This window comes from Cucurbita maxima, unplaced genomic scaffold (assembly GCF_002738345.1).
Source record: "Cucurbita maxima cultivar Rimu unplaced genomic scaffold, Cmax_1.0 Cma_Scf00016, whole genome shotgun sequence".
NCBI classification, from domain to species: Eukaryota; Viridiplantae; Streptophyta; class Magnoliopsida; order Cucurbitales; family Cucurbitaceae; genus Cucurbita; species Cucurbita maxima.
Genome location: NW_019272032.1, coordinates 4,842,587 through 4,860,054, shown reverse-complemented (window position 1 = coordinate 4,860,054; position 17,468 = coordinate 4,842,587). Strand labels below are relative to the sequence as shown.

General features: G+C 39.7%; 4 protein-coding genes across 9 annotated transcripts in view; 2 read left to right on the top strand and 2 right to left on the bottom strand.

The window, feature by feature from the left end:
• The window catches only part of LOC111491077 (ent-copalyl diphosphate synthase, chloroplastic-like), an 11,720-nt gene extending 678 nt beyond the window's left edge, over positions 1-11,042 (top strand). The window contains exons 2-15 of one of the 2 annotated variants that reach the window (XR_002719666.1): positions 182-280; positions 350-438; positions 544-853; positions 927-1,110; positions 1,234-1,448; positions 1,542-1,662; positions 1,732-1,844; positions 1,917-2,146; positions 2,222-2,337; positions 2,415-2,513; positions 2,599-2,847; positions 3,547-3,633; positions 9,939-10,615; positions 10,701-11,042. Coding sequence is in view for 1 of the 2 variants with exons in the window: in XM_023139820.1 (XP_022995588.1) it covers positions 182-280; positions 350-438; positions 544-853; positions 927-1,110; positions 1,234-1,448; positions 1,542-1,662; positions 1,732-1,844; positions 1,917-2,146; positions 2,222-2,337; positions 2,415-2,513; positions 2,599-2,847; positions 3,547-3,676; positions 3,940-4,134; positions 4,278-4,517 (2,390 nt within the window). In the remaining variant the exon portion in view is untranslated. Of the gene's footprint in view, positions 1-181; positions 281-349; positions 439-543; positions 854-926; positions 1,111-1,233; positions 1,449-1,541; positions 1,663-1,731; positions 1,845-1,916; positions 2,147-2,221; positions 2,338-2,414; positions 2,514-2,598; positions 2,848-3,546; positions 3,677-3,939; positions 4,135-4,277; positions 4,700-9,938; positions 10,616-10,700 lie in introns of those variants that run through there. The other variant, XM_023139820.1, reaches the window with a different exon arrangement.
• A 420-nt stretch (positions 11,043-11,462) lies between these two features.
• LOC111491436 (F-box/kelch-repeat protein SKIP30-like) lies at positions 11,463-14,897 on the bottom strand. 4 transcript variants are annotated; one of them, XM_023140352.1, is made up of 2 exons: positions 14,826-14,897; positions 11,463-12,777 (listed from the first exon to the last, which is right to left on the bottom strand). In XM_023140352.1, exon 2 carries the CDS (start codon positions 12,705-12,707, stop codon positions 11,670-11,672), a length of 1,038 nt encoding a protein of 345 aa, XP_022996120.1. In that variant the 5' UTR covers positions 12,708-12,777; positions 14,826-14,897; the 3' UTR covers positions 11,463-11,669. The 4 variants fall into 4 exon arrangements, with proteins under 4 accessions (XP_022996120.1, XP_022996118.1, XP_022996119.1 ...); XM_023140350.1 differs by having other exon boundaries at positions 14,617-14,889; XM_023140351.1 differs by lacking the exon at positions 14,826-14,897 and adding an exon at positions 13,883-14,586.
• On the bottom strand, positions 14,747-16,444 carry LOC111491438 (non-specific lipid-transfer protein-like protein At2g13820). The gene is made up of 2 exons (XM_023140354.1): positions 15,988-16,444; positions 14,747-15,507 (listed from the first exon to the last, which is right to left on the bottom strand). The coding sequence occupies exons 1-2, from the start codon at positions 16,319-16,321 to the stop codon at positions 15,263-15,265; spliced, it is 579 nt and encodes a 192-aa protein (XP_022996122.1). The 5' UTR covers positions 16,322-16,444; the 3' UTR covers positions 14,747-15,262.
• A 584-nt stretch (positions 16,445-17,028) lies between these two features.
• The window catches only part of LOC111491363 (50S ribosomal protein L24), a 6,164-nt gene continuing 5,724 nt past the window's right edge, over positions 17,029-17,468 (top strand). The window contains exon 1 of one of the 2 annotated variants that reach the window (XM_023140269.1): positions 17,029-17,229. The gene's annotated coding sequence lies outside the window, so the exon portion shown is untranslated. The remainder of the gene's footprint in view (positions 17,230-17,468) is intronic. The other variant, XM_023140270.1, reaches the window with a different exon arrangement.

Here is a 17,468-nt window from a genome sequence, read left to right as displayed (position 1 = left end):
AAAAAAAAAAAAAAAAAAAAAAAAAAAAAAAAAAAAAAAAAAAAAAAAAAAGCTCGGACTTTTCTCTGTCTTTTACTATCATGTCTTCCGCCTATCCCACATCATCACCAATATTATAATTCAACACATCTTAATTAACAACAAATCTCTTATCTTCTTTAATCTCTTTTGACATGCATAGGTGGCTGTTCGCTGAGGGTTAAAGACAAAGGCGCTGTGCTGGAATCAAGCATCCGATGCATTATCAAATGCAACGCCATTTCCAAGCCTCCCACTCAAGGTATTTCACTACGCTTCAATTCACAATAACCTTCCCTCTCCAAAATCCTTATGCCTCACTAACCCGCAGACTACAGCGATGTGCTTCAAAGTGGAGTGCCACTTCTAAAGTGGCAGCAGTTTGTGGAGGAGGGCATAGAATCAGAAACTGCTGCCCAGGTGCTTCTTCCCCTTACATTTCTAACCCCTTTAAATTACTACAACGTTGGTTCGTATTCTTGTTTCTGGGTGCGGCATGATGCATGTAAATTAGTGTAAAATCAGGTGTCGGTTTGGGAAGAGATAGAGGAGCGAGTGAAGTGGATAAAGTCAATGCTGAGTTCAATGGACGACGGTGACATAAGCATCTCAGCTTATGACACGGCTTGGGTGGCTCTAATACCAAAAGTTACGGAGGAGGGAGTGAAGAGTCCGCAGTTCCCTTCTTCCCTTGAGTGGATAGCCAACAATCAACTCCCGGATGGGTCATGGGGCGACGCCCAGATATTCTCACCCCACGATCGCATCATTAACACATTGGCTTCTCTGGTCGCCTTGAAGTCTTGGAATCTTCATCCCCAAAACACACGGAAAGGTCCTTCTCCCTCCCAACGCCACTTCTAACTCAACTAACTAGTGTTAATCTCCATTTTTTAACTCAACTCCAGGAGTAGCCTTCTTCAACCAAAACATTTGGAAGCTGGAAGAGGAGAATGCGGAGCACATGCCGATCGGGTTCGAGATTGCTTTCCCTTCCCTACTCGAATTTGCCAAGAAACTAAAGCTGGGAATCCGGAGCGACTCCCCGGCGTTGCAACAGATTAATGCCCGCAGGGCCCTAAAGCTTGCGAGGTACATTGTTGTATGTTTAATTACAAAAGTAAATGGGAGAAGGGGGAGGAAAGTTGAAAGAAGGGTATACAGAAAATAGAAAAAGGAGTAATTAAAAAGGCAAGAAATGTGTGTCCAAAACAGGATACCAAAGGACATAATGCACAAACTGCCAACCACGCTATTGCACAGCTTGGAAGGCATGAGTGGTTTGGATTGGGAAAAGCTTCTAAAATTGCAATCTCAAGACGGCTCCTTCTTGAGCTCCCCAGCCTCCACTGCCTTCGCTCTCATGCACACCAACCACCCAAATTGCTTCAAATATTTGGAAGCATTGGTGCACCGCTTTAATGGTGGAGGTAAAAACTTGGGTCCTTTTTTCTTTTTTTTTTCTTTGTTTCTTCTTTTCCTTTTCCTTCATAGAATTTGTTTCATTCTCATTTAAACTTCAGTACCCAACGTGTACCCTGTGGACCTGTTCGAACACATTTGGGCTGTGGACAGATTGCAACGACTTGGAATTTCTCGATTCTTTCACCCACACATTGTTGAGTGTGTGAATTATGTGCGCAGGTGCTACCAAATTATAACTAAATTTAATTGGAAATACTGTAATCCAAAACTTGAGGTTCATTTGTGCAGACACTGGAGTGAAAAAGGAATATGCTGGGCCAGAAATTCGGAGTTTCGCGACATTGATGACACGGCCATGGGATTCAGACTGCTCAGACTGTACGGCCACGATGTTTCGGCGGGTAACTATAATTATAATTAAAGCTATATTATGAATGAGATGAGATGAAATGAAATGAGATGGAACGAAACAGAGGTGTTTAAGCATTTCGAGAAAGATGGGGAGTTCGTGTGCATAGCGGGCCAGTCAACGCAGGCGGTCACCGGAATGTTAAACTTGTACCGAGCTTCGGATCAGGTAATGTTTCCGGGGGAGAAAATTCTAGAGGACGCCAAACAATTTGCCTCCAAGTTCCTCAGGCAGAAACAGGCCGCCAATCAGCTCTTAGACAAGTGGATCATCGCCAAGGACTTGCCTGGAGAGGTAAACCCAAATTATTTTCAACATTTAACCTTCTCACTTTCACGAGGGACTTCACGACTTTCCTGTTGCCCGCAGGTTGGTTACGCTCTTGACGTTCCATGGTTTGCAAGCTTGCCTCGGGTTGAGACCCGTCTCTACATACAGCACTATGGTGGCAAAAATGACGTCTGGATTGGAAAAACTCTCTACAGGTATTATTATGATTATTATTATTTGTGTGTTTTGTCTGCATTCATTCATTCATCGCTTACATTAATGAACATTTCAGGATGTTCAAGGTCAACAACGATACATACTTGGAGCTTGCAAAATTGGACTACAACAACTGCCAAAGATTGCATCAGATTGAGTGGGTTGATATTCAAAAGTAAGCTAACGCCCCAACCCTGTAGCATATATTTAAATACCTTATGATCCATCAATTCATTAATCAACTATGCATGGGGGCTCAGATGGTACACAGAAAGCAAGCTGCGAGATTATGGAATGAGGAGAAGCAGCATTTTGTTCTCATATTTTGGTGCAGTGTGTAGCATTTTCGAACCAGAAAGGGCCAAGGAGAGGCTTGCATGGACCAAAACTGCTGCTTTGGTCCACACCATTGCATCCCATTACAAGGATGCCAATGCCCACCAACGACGAGCCTTTCTCCAACAATTTACCAACTTTCATGCTGCTCAGCCATACGATAATAATGCATGGTATGTCTCCTTTTTCTTTTTTTTATTTTTATTTTTATGTGGCTAAGTTTGTGGCATCCTTTGTCTGTATTTGTGTCACTATCTTCGTGGATGCTTGTGTTTCGATCAATATTCTTGTACAACCATCGTGGGGTTTTTGTTTTATGCTTCGTCATGAAATGGGAGTCCACTGGAAACAACGCATTAATATTATTTATCTTAAACATTTCTATATATGCCCTCGTCGCTTTGAAATGACCAAGAATCTCACCAAAGAAAGAGCCTTTATTATATCCACTAACCCCTTTAATTAGTGTTATTATATTATTAACATTTAGGAGGAATTCACTCAAACATCAAACCGTATTCTTAAATATTAGTGTTCTACTGTTTTTTTTTTTTCTTTTTCTTTTTTCACTAAATGTTGGGTGAGAGACTAAATTAACTTTGTAAAGAGAGAAAAGCAAAAGCAAGATGGTTATTCATAGAGAAATTGAAATGAAACGTGGCTGATTCGTACGAGGAGGAAGTGTATAGGAAATCTTGAAGGGAATCTGAAGCTCTTGATGAGCATTGTTTTTGTGGTTGAATTTTGTAAGAATGAAGAAGAAGAAGAAGAAGTAGGTGGGCCGCTTATTGCTGGGAAGAGCAATCATGTGTTCGAGAAGAGAATAAAGAAAGGATTTGTAAAGTGGTTGACTTTGGGATTTGTTTTGACAGGAGATCAGGCAATATGCAGCAGAAGGGAGGAGAAGGACTAGTTGGGATTTTGCTGCGAACTCTAACAAATATCTCGTTGGATATACTGTTGTCGCACGGCGTCGACATCACCCACCATTTGCACCAAGCTGTGAGAGTTTGTTTGTTATCCTTTCATTCAACACTCACATTCATTTTGCGCTTTCATGTCTCATCCTAATCATATCTCTTTCTACTTTTTTGAACAGTACTCAAATCCTTCATATCTCATCTCTTTTTCAGATATGAAAAATCCATCATACCTATCAAAAACTACAGATACTTAAACATATATTTGGTAGACATCAAGTGTAAATACAAAACACTTTAACTACTTGAAAAACCAAAACTAATAGTTAATGTTTTCATCGATAGTGGCAAAAATGGGTGTTTAAGTGGCAAGAGGATGGAGATGTGCACAAGGAAGAGGCAGAGTTATTGGTGCAGACAATAATTCTCAACTCAGGCTGTTCAACTTTGGAGGATCTGTTGTCCAATTCTCAGTTTCAGAAGCTTTCCAACCTCACAAACAAAGTGTGCCATCAACTTGCTCACTTTAAAAAGCATAAGGTTAGTGTTTCATCCAGAGGTACAATCCATTCACCCCACACAATCATGATAAAAACATTATATGCCACCTTAATCTTTGTTGTCCTTGTAAAACACTGAAACATGGATTCTTTACCTGACCTGACCTTTGTTTCATTAATCAGGTAAATAACGGTAACCTCTATAAGGAGAAAACAGACAACAAAATGCCCCCAGAGATAGAAGAAGACATAAGGAAACTTGTGCAGCTGGTGATCCAAAAATCTTCAGATGGCAATGACATTGACTCACCGATTAAGCAAACATTTCTAACAGTAGCAAAAAGTGTGTACTATGCAGCTTATTTCGATGCTTGGACTATCAACTACCACATAGCCAAGGTCCTATTTGAAAGAGTGTTCTAATCCTAGCTACCCACACACCCATGTTGTATTTGTATTGTCAAATTTTGTATATTCTTCACCACATGGGACACAAAAACTTTGGTCTGTGTTTCTTCTGTCAATAAAAAGACATCATCTTTAAAACCCAAATCATTGCCACTTTGACAGTGATCAAAAGGGAGACAACTCGATCTTTCGATTTCGATGTTGATTGCGATTTGGTTCTAATCAATGGTCTAGTAGTTAATAGGATAAGATAGAGTGTAGGTGGCAGTATATATGGTAGTGATGTGTTTCGCAAACCACATAGAAATGTTTGGAAGGGAATTTCTTTGTAGTGTTGTAATAGTTCTTGCTGTTTACGGTCTACCTTATGAAAAAATGGCAGACAATGTCACATACGGACATGTGAAGTGTTTGGATTAAGTGGAGTTTCTCAAAACCTATTATATATAAAAATATATATTTTCCCTAAGATCAGGCTACCAGAGCATCCACAAATGCTTGGTACTTCCTCCTAACCTTCTTTCCTTTTAGTATTAAGAAAATTCAAAAGCTAGGCTGTTTGACTAAAATCAACTTATCAAGTCTGATATCAAATAAAAGGGAAAGGATAGTTCAGGAATCTGAACTTCTAATTTCCTTTCATCCTAATCAAATCAAATCACCCAAAAGTTTAATATGTTAAGTCAAATTCATTTAAAGTTTGTTAATACATCTATGGAGTAACTGTGGGATTTGGTGTAACTTTATTCCCACCCTCCCTATCGAATCTGTTCTCCCCATAGTGCTCATTAAGCACATTGATCGGGACATATGGATTGGTACGTATCAACAACTAAAGCCAATTACTCAAGTTCAAACATTGCAAATCGGGAGGTTGATATGATTGGTTTGATTATTCGATTTCTATTTCAGATGATGACGATGAAGATGACGTAATCACAAGCCTATACACTGTTATTATCATTTCATATAAGAACGTCATCTACATTAAATTTTTGGCTTCTCAAGTGTGACTAATGACAGCAAAATCTAGTTTTGGGCTTGTTTAGATATCATTAGATCTTATTGCAGACTGTATAATTCCATCATAAATCACGCACAAATCTCTACATTTTACACTAAAAGAATGAAGAAGTACCTGTTTTAACATTCAGATTGGCAAATCAGAAATTGTATACGTAACTCTTTTCCACAAAATGCTTGAAGAAACGACAGAAAGAATGTACGAGTGCAATGTCGCCAAGAACAAAATCAGTGGATTCGATAAGCACTGACCAGTGGACATGGCATTGGGAGGCATGTGAAGCCCACCCAGAGCCCTTCATGCTTAATGAAACAGAGGGGACTTGGAAGAAGACAAACAAATATGGGTTGCATTGCATTTCACTCAGATAGACAGAGACCTGATCTGACGCGAATTTGAGTTCATAACCGCATTATGATTGTGGCCTCGATTCTTCACTCTCCCAATCTGATGTGCCTCCCGAAACATGCATCTTGTTTCCTTCTAGTGAATACGACATTCATAATCAACGCAGACCAATGGATGCCTTTTCTTCGAGTCTTGTCCGCATTTCCTTGTTTTCTTTTGAACTCTCTCTATTTACCAATTTAATAAAAGTTGATCCGTTCCGTGAATGTTAGGTCATGGACTCGGGGTTAAGTTGGATGCATGTGAGCTTTGTCGAAGAGCGTTCGAGCCCAACAAGGACCTTGGGCTCAGTCCTTGTGAAGAAACCTGTGCGCTTGTCGTTCAACATGAAAGCCCAACATCTTAATTCTTGCCCAACAGCTGGTTGCCTCCATATTAGCACACTACCTGGAAGTTGGAAAGCCCAAATCCATGGGAGCTGTTTCTCAAGCCCCTCTCTTGCTTGCAGCTTCTCTACAATCCTACCACTTTCAATATGAAAGCCCAACATCTTAATTCTTGCCCAACAGGAATCCTCTTATATGGAAAGAGTAATAAATGGAAATGAAAATAACAATAAATGAATATGGAAAGAGTAATAAATAGAAATAACAATAAATGTAAAGATATCTATAGTAATAAAGTAAATATTATAATAAAATATCAAATATAATATATATGGTAAACTATAATTTATTACTCAATATTCTTAACACCCCACTGCAAGCTAAGCGTCGGATTTAAACGAACGTGAAACTTGAATCTAAAAAATTCAAGAGGTTGAGAAACACTTTTCTTGAAGATGTCAATAACCTGGTTCATAGGAGGATTAGAGAAACACTTTCTTGCCCATAAAAAATTGTAGAGGGATCGCCACTCAGAGTCGATGCTGCCTTGGCTTCAGTGAGAATATATCTAACCCATGTAGAGGGATTGTCGCTTAGCGACGATACTGCATTGGCTCTGGTGAGAATAAGTTTAACCCCAAGAAGTAGAAGGGAAAACTTAGAGCAAGGGACAAAGACAATGTTAGAAGCCGGAAGAGTCGTCACATTGGGCGAAGAAGCCAATTTTGGTGAGAAGGGCAGTCGGAAGAGTTGCCACATTGGGTGAAGGAGCCAATTTTGGCAAGAAGGGCTGCGACAACTTGGTTGGCTAATAGGCCAGTGCGGCACCCAGATTCCGAAGGTAAATTTCCGCAAAAGGTTGATGGGCTTGTCGAGATTCCGTATATTTTTTGAAGAGAACATTGATGAGGATCCTGAGATTATGGTTTTTGTGAAGAAGAATGACAGGTTGATTGGGAAGAAGATGAGAGAGACTATATTGGCCAAGGGAAAAACCGATTGGGTTGGAAAAGGTAAGGTTGTATGTACATGACGAAAGGTGATTTGGAGGTCAATAGGGTGGAGCTGAAGAGTAATCAATTGCTTCGCCTGCGGCAGCCATGAAGACTGCCCCTGCGGTGTCAAAGCCAGCAGGGGTGGTAGAGAAGAAGATTAGAGGATTCAAAAGACATTGAAAGGAAAGGATCGGGGTTGTTAAACCGAGATATCTCTGATACCATAAGAATGTTATCTTACTTATAATCAAATAAATTAAAGGATATGGAAATAGTAATAAATGGAAAGATACCTATGATAATAATGCAAATATCTTGTCTTATAATAAAATATCATATTATAGTTAACTATAATTTATAATCAAATATATTGTTGGATGATGAAAGTCCCACCTCGGCTAATTAAAGGAATGATCATGAGTTTATAGTGAGGAATACTAACTTCATGCTCAAAGTGGACAATATCATACCATTGTGAATTTTTTTTTTTTTTCTTTCTTGAACATGGTGGGTCAGTCTTAAGTAATGATGGATTCATTGCTCATTTAGAATGTGTTGTTCGACACATCACCTGTTGCCTTCTGTTTCTGTCCTCTTAACATGTGATGATATAGTTTATGACGCTCATGTTTTTCTCTCGACATTTCTGCTCATGATCGACATGTATCTGTAGAGAATTCCCCTGATTGCCAAAATTAGTATAATCTATGAACCTAAAATACTGTTATTAAATTTCTATAACTACAGCCTCCATTACAGAATTGCTTGAATGTTCAGCTAGAATCATTCTTAGAAAGATGAGTCATTCGTGTTTTATCTTTCAGTATACTCGCGAAAGAGATGGTCTGAATCAATTGAAGTATCGAAGCTTTAGGTAGTAAAAAAAAGTGGGATGCTGTAAGTCAGATTAGTCAACATTTCTATGTTTCGATGCAACAACAAGATGTTAAAATAAAAAAATATAAAAAAATTTGTATATTATTTCTGCAGATCATATAATGAAATAGAGCCACTTTGAAGTTCTATTAAACTTTTATTTTGAGAAATATTTTTAAATATGAATGAATTTTTCATAGGTCAAAAAACCTTTCTCAGCCAATCAAAAATCCTTAGCCCATATAGCCCCTGAAAGAATACCTATGCTCTTAGGTTGTACAGTATATATAAACAGGATTACTTCAAAACGTTTACGCTATTTCTTTCCATTACCCAATTTATACCGATCGTTACTGGGATTTTACAATATTCAGAATGGTGCTTTCGTAATTTTCCTGAGATAGAGTGCCAAATGTCACTAAATGAGGGAGAGCACGCCAACGTGATGCTTGGGTAGGATATTTAAATGCAGCTCTCATACCGTTTCACATCGTGGATTCTGGTTCAAACCCTCCTGACTGCTCGATCGCAGTGGCACCACTCTAATCCGATCGTTACCGGCAGAGCTTGTTGACGAAGAATTCCAGTCTAAATCTTCTTTACTGTTCATCTTTATCTTCTATAGATCTTAATCCTACGGAAGAACTTCCTCGATATTTCGGGTGCGTTAATCTCTCACTCTCTTCTAGAAATGGTTGAACAAAGTGACGCTTGCTTGCTTAGCTATACGTGTCTTCGAATCTGAGCTTGGTTATTTTTTTCTTTTTTTTCTTTTTTGGGTTGCGATTGAACAAGTCGTTCCCTGCAATTTGTGAACTTTTATTGCTAGATCTGATTAGAAAAAGAAAAATCTGAATTGTTTTATATTTATTTTTTGTTTTTCAGCTAAGCCGGTTGAATCGCCGCCTGGTTTCTCTTGTCGAGGTTCGATTTGGATCTAGCGTGGAAGAGATAAAGTAGGCCTGTTTAAAAGGTTTAGACTTTTCGTATAGCCATCAGCTTTGTGTTGAGTTGTAGAAGTTTGATCTACTGGGAGAAACTGAAATTGTAACTTAAATTTGGATACATACTTTGAGTTGGGAAGTTTATTTTGGTATGGAAGCAGTGGCCGTTTTTGAGCAGCATAGGAACCAATATTATGGTGGGGTCAATGCTCGATTTGGGTCATTCCCGTCCCGAGACTTCAGAGGGGTGAACTGTAGGAGTTTCCAATCTGGAGTTGGTATATTCCCAACTCCCTCCAAGGATTCTACCTCTGAAACTAAACACTTCTACCCTTCTTCTCCAAAAACACCACTAACTTGTTTAAGTTCCAACTCCGGAAATGCTAAATCTGGAGCTACTGTGCCAACTGCTCCAATTCCTATCAAACCCAAATTTTTAAACAACAGTGTTCTCCATGAAGAATTCTATGATCCAAGTTTCTCGTTCTCTGAGCTTTGGGCTGGACCCACTTATTCGAATTCTCCGCCTCCAAGTTCGTTACCCATTCCCAAATTTTCAGTTGCTAAGAGAACCACGTCTCTGGAGATCCCTCGTTCTGCCCCTGAATTTGATTTGCATCACCCATCTGCCAAGTCAGCACCATCATCCCCAACTCGAGACCAAAACTTTTCCCCCATATTTTTCTTTCATAATGATGTCTCTGCGACTAAGACTCTACGTCGCATTCTTCATCTTGATGTTGACAATGAATGAACTTCAGGGAGCATCAAGCTTCTGTAAATAGGCTTACTTTTGAGCTGGTTAGTGTCATGTATATAGAACGACTAAGTTGGTTAGTGGTGTCAGTCATGAGTATCCTCAGTTCGCAGGAACAGCCAATAGTTAGATGCTGCACCTTAAACTGTGCTTAGATGCTGAACTGGATTTGGTTTGGCAGACAAAGACAAGATAGGGCGCGATAGCAACACAGATTAAATCAAGATATTCAGAAGGCAGAAGTAGGGTGTTGGTGAACTTTTTAATCTCTGTTCTGGCCATCATCTGCCTGCCACATTCCAGTGTCTATTCCATTCTGTAATTTGTATCATACTGTACGATCTCAAACTAATGCTTCATTTACGTTCTGTAGGCTTCTATTTCATTATTTTCATCCATTCCTTCCTTACATCCTCGGTTCTTATTGGTTAGGTTCTTTGGCCTCATGGGTTGGTTTTTCGATACTTAAGTCTCTCCTTTTCTTAATATCCTCAATCCTTTTCTTTTACACATACCTCCTCTAATTATCTTATAGCTTTTCACTTCTTTGCCTGCGGACTGTGAGGGATCCTTCTTTACTGCCTTTTCAGTTTTTTTGTAAGACAAGGCGGGGTTCGGATAATAGTTTGCTTCTTCGCAATTACTCCATGTAGCACTTTTCTGTTTTCAGTACCTCTTGGATTTGTCATCTGTGTTCCTGTCTAGTATGGAACTTTCTTATTGGTTTTTGCAAGGTTCGTCTTCCTTCTCGAATATCATTGACCACATGGAGCGGTATATGAGGTAACTCTTTTGTACTGTTAACTTGCTCTATTTGATATATGCATGTTTATCCCGTTGTTCATTTTCCTTATTTTGCATTGAGCAGACAAGCTTAGGATGAACAGTTCAGGTGATGATTTTCAGTAGTAGTATGGTTGGTTTCCCGTGGACGTAGTTCATCACCAGAGAAAGGCTTCTTAGAAGCGAGTCCAGTTTATGTTTGTGATCCTTGTCTTGACATCTGTGCTCACTTAAAGTCGTACGGTTGGTGTTGGAGTTTGTTTGTTTTTTCATATCAGTTTGAATGGTAATTGCCTTCGCTTTCTGTGTTTGAAGGGCAATGTTTATTGCAGCTCCCGAAAGTTGAGCAATATTGTAATGTTGATGTTATGTAATGTTTATGTGTGTAATCTATAAAATATCGTACAAGCTTTCAGTTTGTTAACTACTTACTAATTTGCACTTGAAGTCTTCAATTTTATCAAAATTTTAGTTTGGGAGAGAATTTGGTTGAGTAAAGAGAGACACTTTTGTTGCTTGACCCCGTCCATACGTAGCGACATGATGGACGCAGGCAATATAAAGAAGGATGTGATGTTTGGGCGTGGTTGCTTTGCATTTTTTTCTTCTTTTGGCTGCCAACTACGGCAATTGGTAATGGAATTCCCAGAAGCAGAGCCTGGTGTGCTTTCCATCCGGCTCCTAAAAAAATCTTAATATTAAGGGGTTGATAGATCTTGGTCGTTACCAATCTGCCTGCTAGACTCGCAGGTTATTACGTAACATCACATAGACTCTCTTTCCCTCTACCAATTTGTCCATGAGCATGCTTGTTGGAATTTCCTATAAACTGGGGACCAACAAAATATGGATGCTCACAAATCATTCATAATATTCATGTACCACCTCAGAATCTTACACAGTTCCAATGATATCCAATTTTCCAGGAGAATCATCAACATACCCCAAGAATGAACATCATAAGATTACAAAAAGAGGCAGCCACCAGAAAAGGCAATAGGAGAGGTTATGAGGCAAACACAATGCAATGACAAGGTAGCAACAGAATGGTATCCTAAATTCTCAACTGAGCACATCCCCGAATAGCCCCATGGCATCTGGTCATTGATGTTGCACGTCGCCATGTTGGCCTCTCACCTCCTGTTGTCAATATGTCAACATCAGATGTTGGCTTGACGTCCCAATTCAAACGGTCGGGACCGATATCTCCTCCAATCACGTAAATTTCATCTCTCAAACTCATCATTGCAAACCCAATTCGTTGGCGAAATTCGGATGCTGAAATAATGACCTTCTTAGCTTCTCCATCGTGCTTGAAAATATGTCCATGGCTCATCACATAGAGTGAACCCTGGACAACGGTCATTGGACCTTGAAGCCAACCATAATCTTCAACTCTCCATCCAGGCCGCGTATTCTCGAAAATTTGCACAGTTGATAATCCCTTGTGCAGGACGTGCAACTTCCCTCCAATCACAACCCCTGTGCAAGCAGAATGGTGAGTGTGGTGTAGGTCAGGCAGAGGAATCCAAGCATCTTTATCAGGATCGTACATTTCTGCCTGAGAAATTGATTTTCTGCAGCTAGTAAAACCACCTGCAACAACAATCTTTCCATCCAAAACACAGCATGCAAACATGGCACGGGGTACAAGCATTGATGCACATTGAGACCACCGGCGTATTACAGGATCATAGGACCACACCTCATTGGTGGCAAAGTTCCTATCTTGATCTCCGGTTAACGGATCAACAGAATCACTGCCACCACCAAGCACAAACAACTTTCCAGCAGTGGACACAGCACCAAAGCGTGCAAGATGCCTAATTTTCGATGGTAATACCGGAATTGTCATCCAAAGGTCTCTGAGGGGGTCATAGAGCTGCCATAGATTCTCAGGTTCGAATGCACATACGCATAATAGATCTTCTGATGATCCAATCTCCTGCCGGACTCTGTATAGTTCAGCACTGTGAATGGCAGCTTGCCAGGAGTGAGAAACAAGCTCCAACTGTGGATAGAGGTGGAAGGGCACACGTGCAAGGCACCTAAGGGCAACCGCGTCTGGGAGACGGTCAATCAACTCAGACATAATAACCCCTTTTCATCCGTTTCAGATGATTATCCACGACAGGCCGTTTCTTGTTCAGGAAGCAAGTAATCTGAGATTAGAGGAAGAATATTCACATGTTAGACAAGCAATTAATAACTTCTCACAGTTCGATTAAGATGAAAAAGAAAACAAGTTTTAGCATACACACACAATACGGACAAACAGCAGAGCATAACCAGTCTGTCCCATGCTCTAGGAGAAAAGTTACTGCTTAAATATACACGTAGCTGATTAGAGAGAAATATTCATTATTCCTGACGGTCGGAATGCATTTGGTGATAAAATGGTATTAAATAAACTGATGATTGAATTTTTAACCCATATAAAGAAATTCAGGACACAACACAGTCATGGATGTACAGTTACAATGCGGTCTATGAACAAAGCCATAATGAGAGGCAATCAATTCAGATGGTAAATAAGATCTGGATATAAAGGTAGAGAGTCTCTATTAACTAATCTAGAGATCAAAGTGATCTCTTAACCTATAAAATCTACACAAAAAAATTGCTGAAAAACTGAACTCGTCCATGAGCTTTTAGCTACCAAGTCCAAAGAATAGCTATAATTTAACAGCAAGGTATCAGATTTTCAATTTAGAAGCTGCAGATTTTACACCTGGATTTAAAACACTTCCATCAGTAGCTCTAACACCATATGGTTTGTATTGTTCATATTTAATATCAATAAACATCTCCCAACTGTGGGAAAATGCTAAACAACTGAGTTGGACACAAAAAAAACCTATAAAGTGATGTATCTTTGAAACCTTTGTTTATGATGCAGCAGATTTAGATAAATGGTGCGGCCCAATGGCCAAGAAGAATTGGGAAACCCATCTCGAGAATGCATAAGAAATCAGAACAATCATCATTCAACATTCAACTTGTAACCCCTTCTGCCAAACTCTTCCAAGACAGAAGATTTCTTTGGTTCTAGAAACAAAATCAGACCTCCATCATGCAGGAATGCCCCGTTCACAGTTCAAACTTGAAACTAAGAAAATCCACATTTTAAAGATAAAAGAACTTCAAACAACCCTTCACTTCACATAGAGCATACTGTATATGCACAAGAAGGCAATAATGGGACTACAAAATTAGCATCATACGACTAAGAAAACTAAAGAAGATTGAGGAATTGGACGAGAAGACCTGGTCTTTAGCTCCTGCTTATTTTGAACAATAAGGGGAAGAATCTCCCTTTCTTCAATGTAATTGAATTTTTTCAGCTTTTCCTAGTCGTGTCAATTAGTAGAGATGACAAAAGCTGGATAAAATCAGCTCAACATGACATGACATCCACAGTTTTCCTCAAAATCCATTCTGAATGTTCCAAGAAAATCAAGCTTGAATTTTCCGGGTAGGGACTGAGAATGGTAATAGTAGGAGTGCTGATACCACTCAAGGGAGGACTCAAACTAAGATTAAAACTGAAGAAGTAAAAACAGAACAGAGCATTGACAATAACCCGTTAAGATAATGCGGTTAGGAGTGTCCATGTATTGTGCATGATCCCGGGCCCCTGCACCCCAACTGCCTGGACAGCTTCGAACTTCCAGGATATACCCGCATGAATTAAGTTGTTCGGAGTCCAATAAGAAGGAAACTGTATCCAACAACCTAGCGTACGCAAATTAATTCATACCCAACATCTAATCCCAATACAATCCGGAACCAAGGCAGAAAGGGTGAAGGGAAATTTGCATCCGAAGTTAGAGCGGGTGATAAAGAAAGAGCGCCAAGATTGAATAAGAAAATGAAGGAATTATTGGGTAAGAAGGAAAATTAGGAAAAGGGTGTAAATTGTATAGAGTGAGCGGTGGTAGAAGAAGAAGAAGAAGAAGAAGAAGAAGAAAGGAAGAACTGAAAAGAGAGATTAGTAATACCTGGTAGAAATAATCGAAGAAAGAAGATTGCAGATATGGAGAACATAGAAGAGTAGCGTCGAAATCTGCGAGACGAGGCGTGGGTTGAAAAGGGTTGAAGGAAAAGCGGAGTCAGAAAAACCAAAACCATAAACAAAAAAGGGTGCTCACGCTCATTGCTTCTTATTGCTTCAATTTAATTCTCAATTACATCCCAACTGCACGCTTACCCTGAACACAAAATCCCTTCCTTCCATTTCTTCCTATCCATCTTCGCCCATACTCTGCCCCAAACTTGTCCTACACCTCCTAAATAAACAATATTCTTCCTTTTCTTTTCTATATATATATTATTCACTTCAAATTCGTTTAGATTCATACTAATCTCTCTAAATACGCTACTTCAAATCCATGGAAAAAGCTCCTAAATAAATTACATATTTGATATTAAACAATTAAATAATTTGTGTTCGTTTTTAAAATGGTTTTAAAAATCTTGACTTTTCAACTGGGATTAAATATGGAAATGGTATCTTTAAACCCATACTTAAACAAGAAGAATCTTTAAAGGACACTTTTCTTTTTTTTTTTTCTTTTTTTTTTTTCTAGTGGTTCGATACGTATGTGAATATATAATCCTTGCTTGGGGTCGGTCGTTTCATTCAGCTTATAACAGAGCTGTCAGAAGTAGGCCGACAACAGTGAGATCATAAAAGGGCGTTTTGATTAAGCTCCGGCCGCCGCTCTCGGGATTCCTCCTGTTGTTTGGAGCATATTTGGAGTCTACTTCCGAAGGATATGTAGTCTTCTCCCGTGTTGTTGGAGCTTCACCAAGTTCTTCGTCATCTGAAGGTGAACTCCCCGGTGAACTTATCGGAGATATTGGTGGAGCAGCAGCAGCTCCATTAGCATCTGTGTGTTATCACATCCAAGTTAGTGTTTATATGATGATGTCCTCCACCACTCTTTGAGCCTGTCTTCGGCATTTTAACTAAAAATTTGTCTCTACTGTTGTGGAATTCATCATTGCCCATCCGGAAAATATAAAATATAATAATCATGTAAGGTCATTTTCAATCCTTTTAAATTCTCAACTCCATTCTGCTCACCAAAAACAAAATTGCATATATTTTTTAACTCAACAATTACGTATTTAATTTTTTTCACTAAAACTTTTTAATCTTTTTTTGTTAAAATAGCATACGTAATTGTGGTGTTGCTAATTGTTTTTTTTTAATTCGGACCCTAATTGAGAATTTAAAATATGTTAGAATGTAAAATTGAAAATTTTGGAAAATTAAAGACGAAATTAAAAAATGATGTAAACAAGAGGGCCCATTGACTATATTTAGAAGCGCCAGGTGCAACTTGGAAAGAATAGAATGTGGTTACCATTACAGCGGCTGGGTGGCGGCGTTTGAACATTACAGGCAGCAGGAAGCCCAAGAGCTCGAGTCCGGTTGATAGTGACACCGAGAGAAACCGCAGCGCCACCATTGAGCGCCGAGCAAAGGCATTGTGGCTGCGATTGAACCACGGTGGCAAGGCGCGAGCAGCAAGAAGAAGATGGAGCAGTGGAAGTGGAAGAGCCTCCGCTGCCTGTGGTATAAGTTAGGCATGGAGATAAGCTTATCAACGCCGTGGTGCAACCAACTGACTGGGCCACGCTCTCATGGCTCATACCGAAAGCCACAAGGAGTAGGAAAAGGGCTGATTCAATGCCCATTTGTTGCGGTTGTTTAACTTTTTTGGGGGTTGATTCCGAAGAAAGATACGCATGAGGTATTTATAATACCCAAACTGGAAACCAAACCCATGGTCATCGAAGATTTAAGTGGGTGGCCGAACTTTCCTCATTCGGTAAACTATTTTGCACCAGTCTGAACCTAGAGTGGAGACTAACTTGTTTACATTTTTTTTTTAAAAAAAAATTTGGTAGAATACATTATTTTGGAACTTCATTCTGAAATGTACAGAGACTTGTGAGTATTGGGATGATTTGACACAACTCCCAATCATGACACTGAGGCTTATTTATTGGTATAACCAACATGCCAAACTCCACCTAATGGGAACTCCGACCCAAATTCCAAACCAGCTAAGAGAAGGAGAGACAGATGGAGATTTTCAGGGCACATTCTTTCGCCTTGTTTCAACGTCATTACCGGAAGTAGTAACAACTAACAATGGCTCTTCACAACAAGAATCTCACTGCACCACACCGAGATCGCTCTCAGGTATAAGCATGGACTGTGCCTGTCTTTTACTTACTGCTAATGTGCACCACCCAAAACCCAATTGGTTTTCAGCCCACAGCTCACAGCCCAAAACCCAATTGGTTTTCAGCCCACACAGCTCACAGCCCAAAACCCAATTCGCTTTCTGCCCACACAGCTCACATCCCAAAACCAAATTGGTTTTTTGTAGGGTTTTGTAATTTTCTAAACCTTAATGCCCCAACCTTCCCTCTCTACTCTCTTCTGAGTTTACTGCATCTTCTGCTTCTTCACCATCCATTTCCCCGCCACGAAACATCTTGCCGCTGATCTTGTCAACGCCCCCTTCACATTTCGTCGTCGTCGCCTCCGCCGCCGCCGCTACTAGATTTCGCTGCCACCTGCCCCTCGCCACCAAGTTTAGCTCCATTCTTTCATCTTCTTGCATTTTTTATTCATGTTTTTTCTTCTCTGACGGCCACTGCTTCTCATTTTTGCTCTTTGCCTTTCTGTATTTTCTCATTCCTTCAATGCCCTTTGTATCGTCGATTCGTTGAGCAAAGATGCTCGGTTAAAACTGAACCGAGTTGACGGACCACTGAGCCTCAGTAGGAATTGCAGTAGAATGCCAAGTTTGCTTTTTTTTTTTTTTTTTTT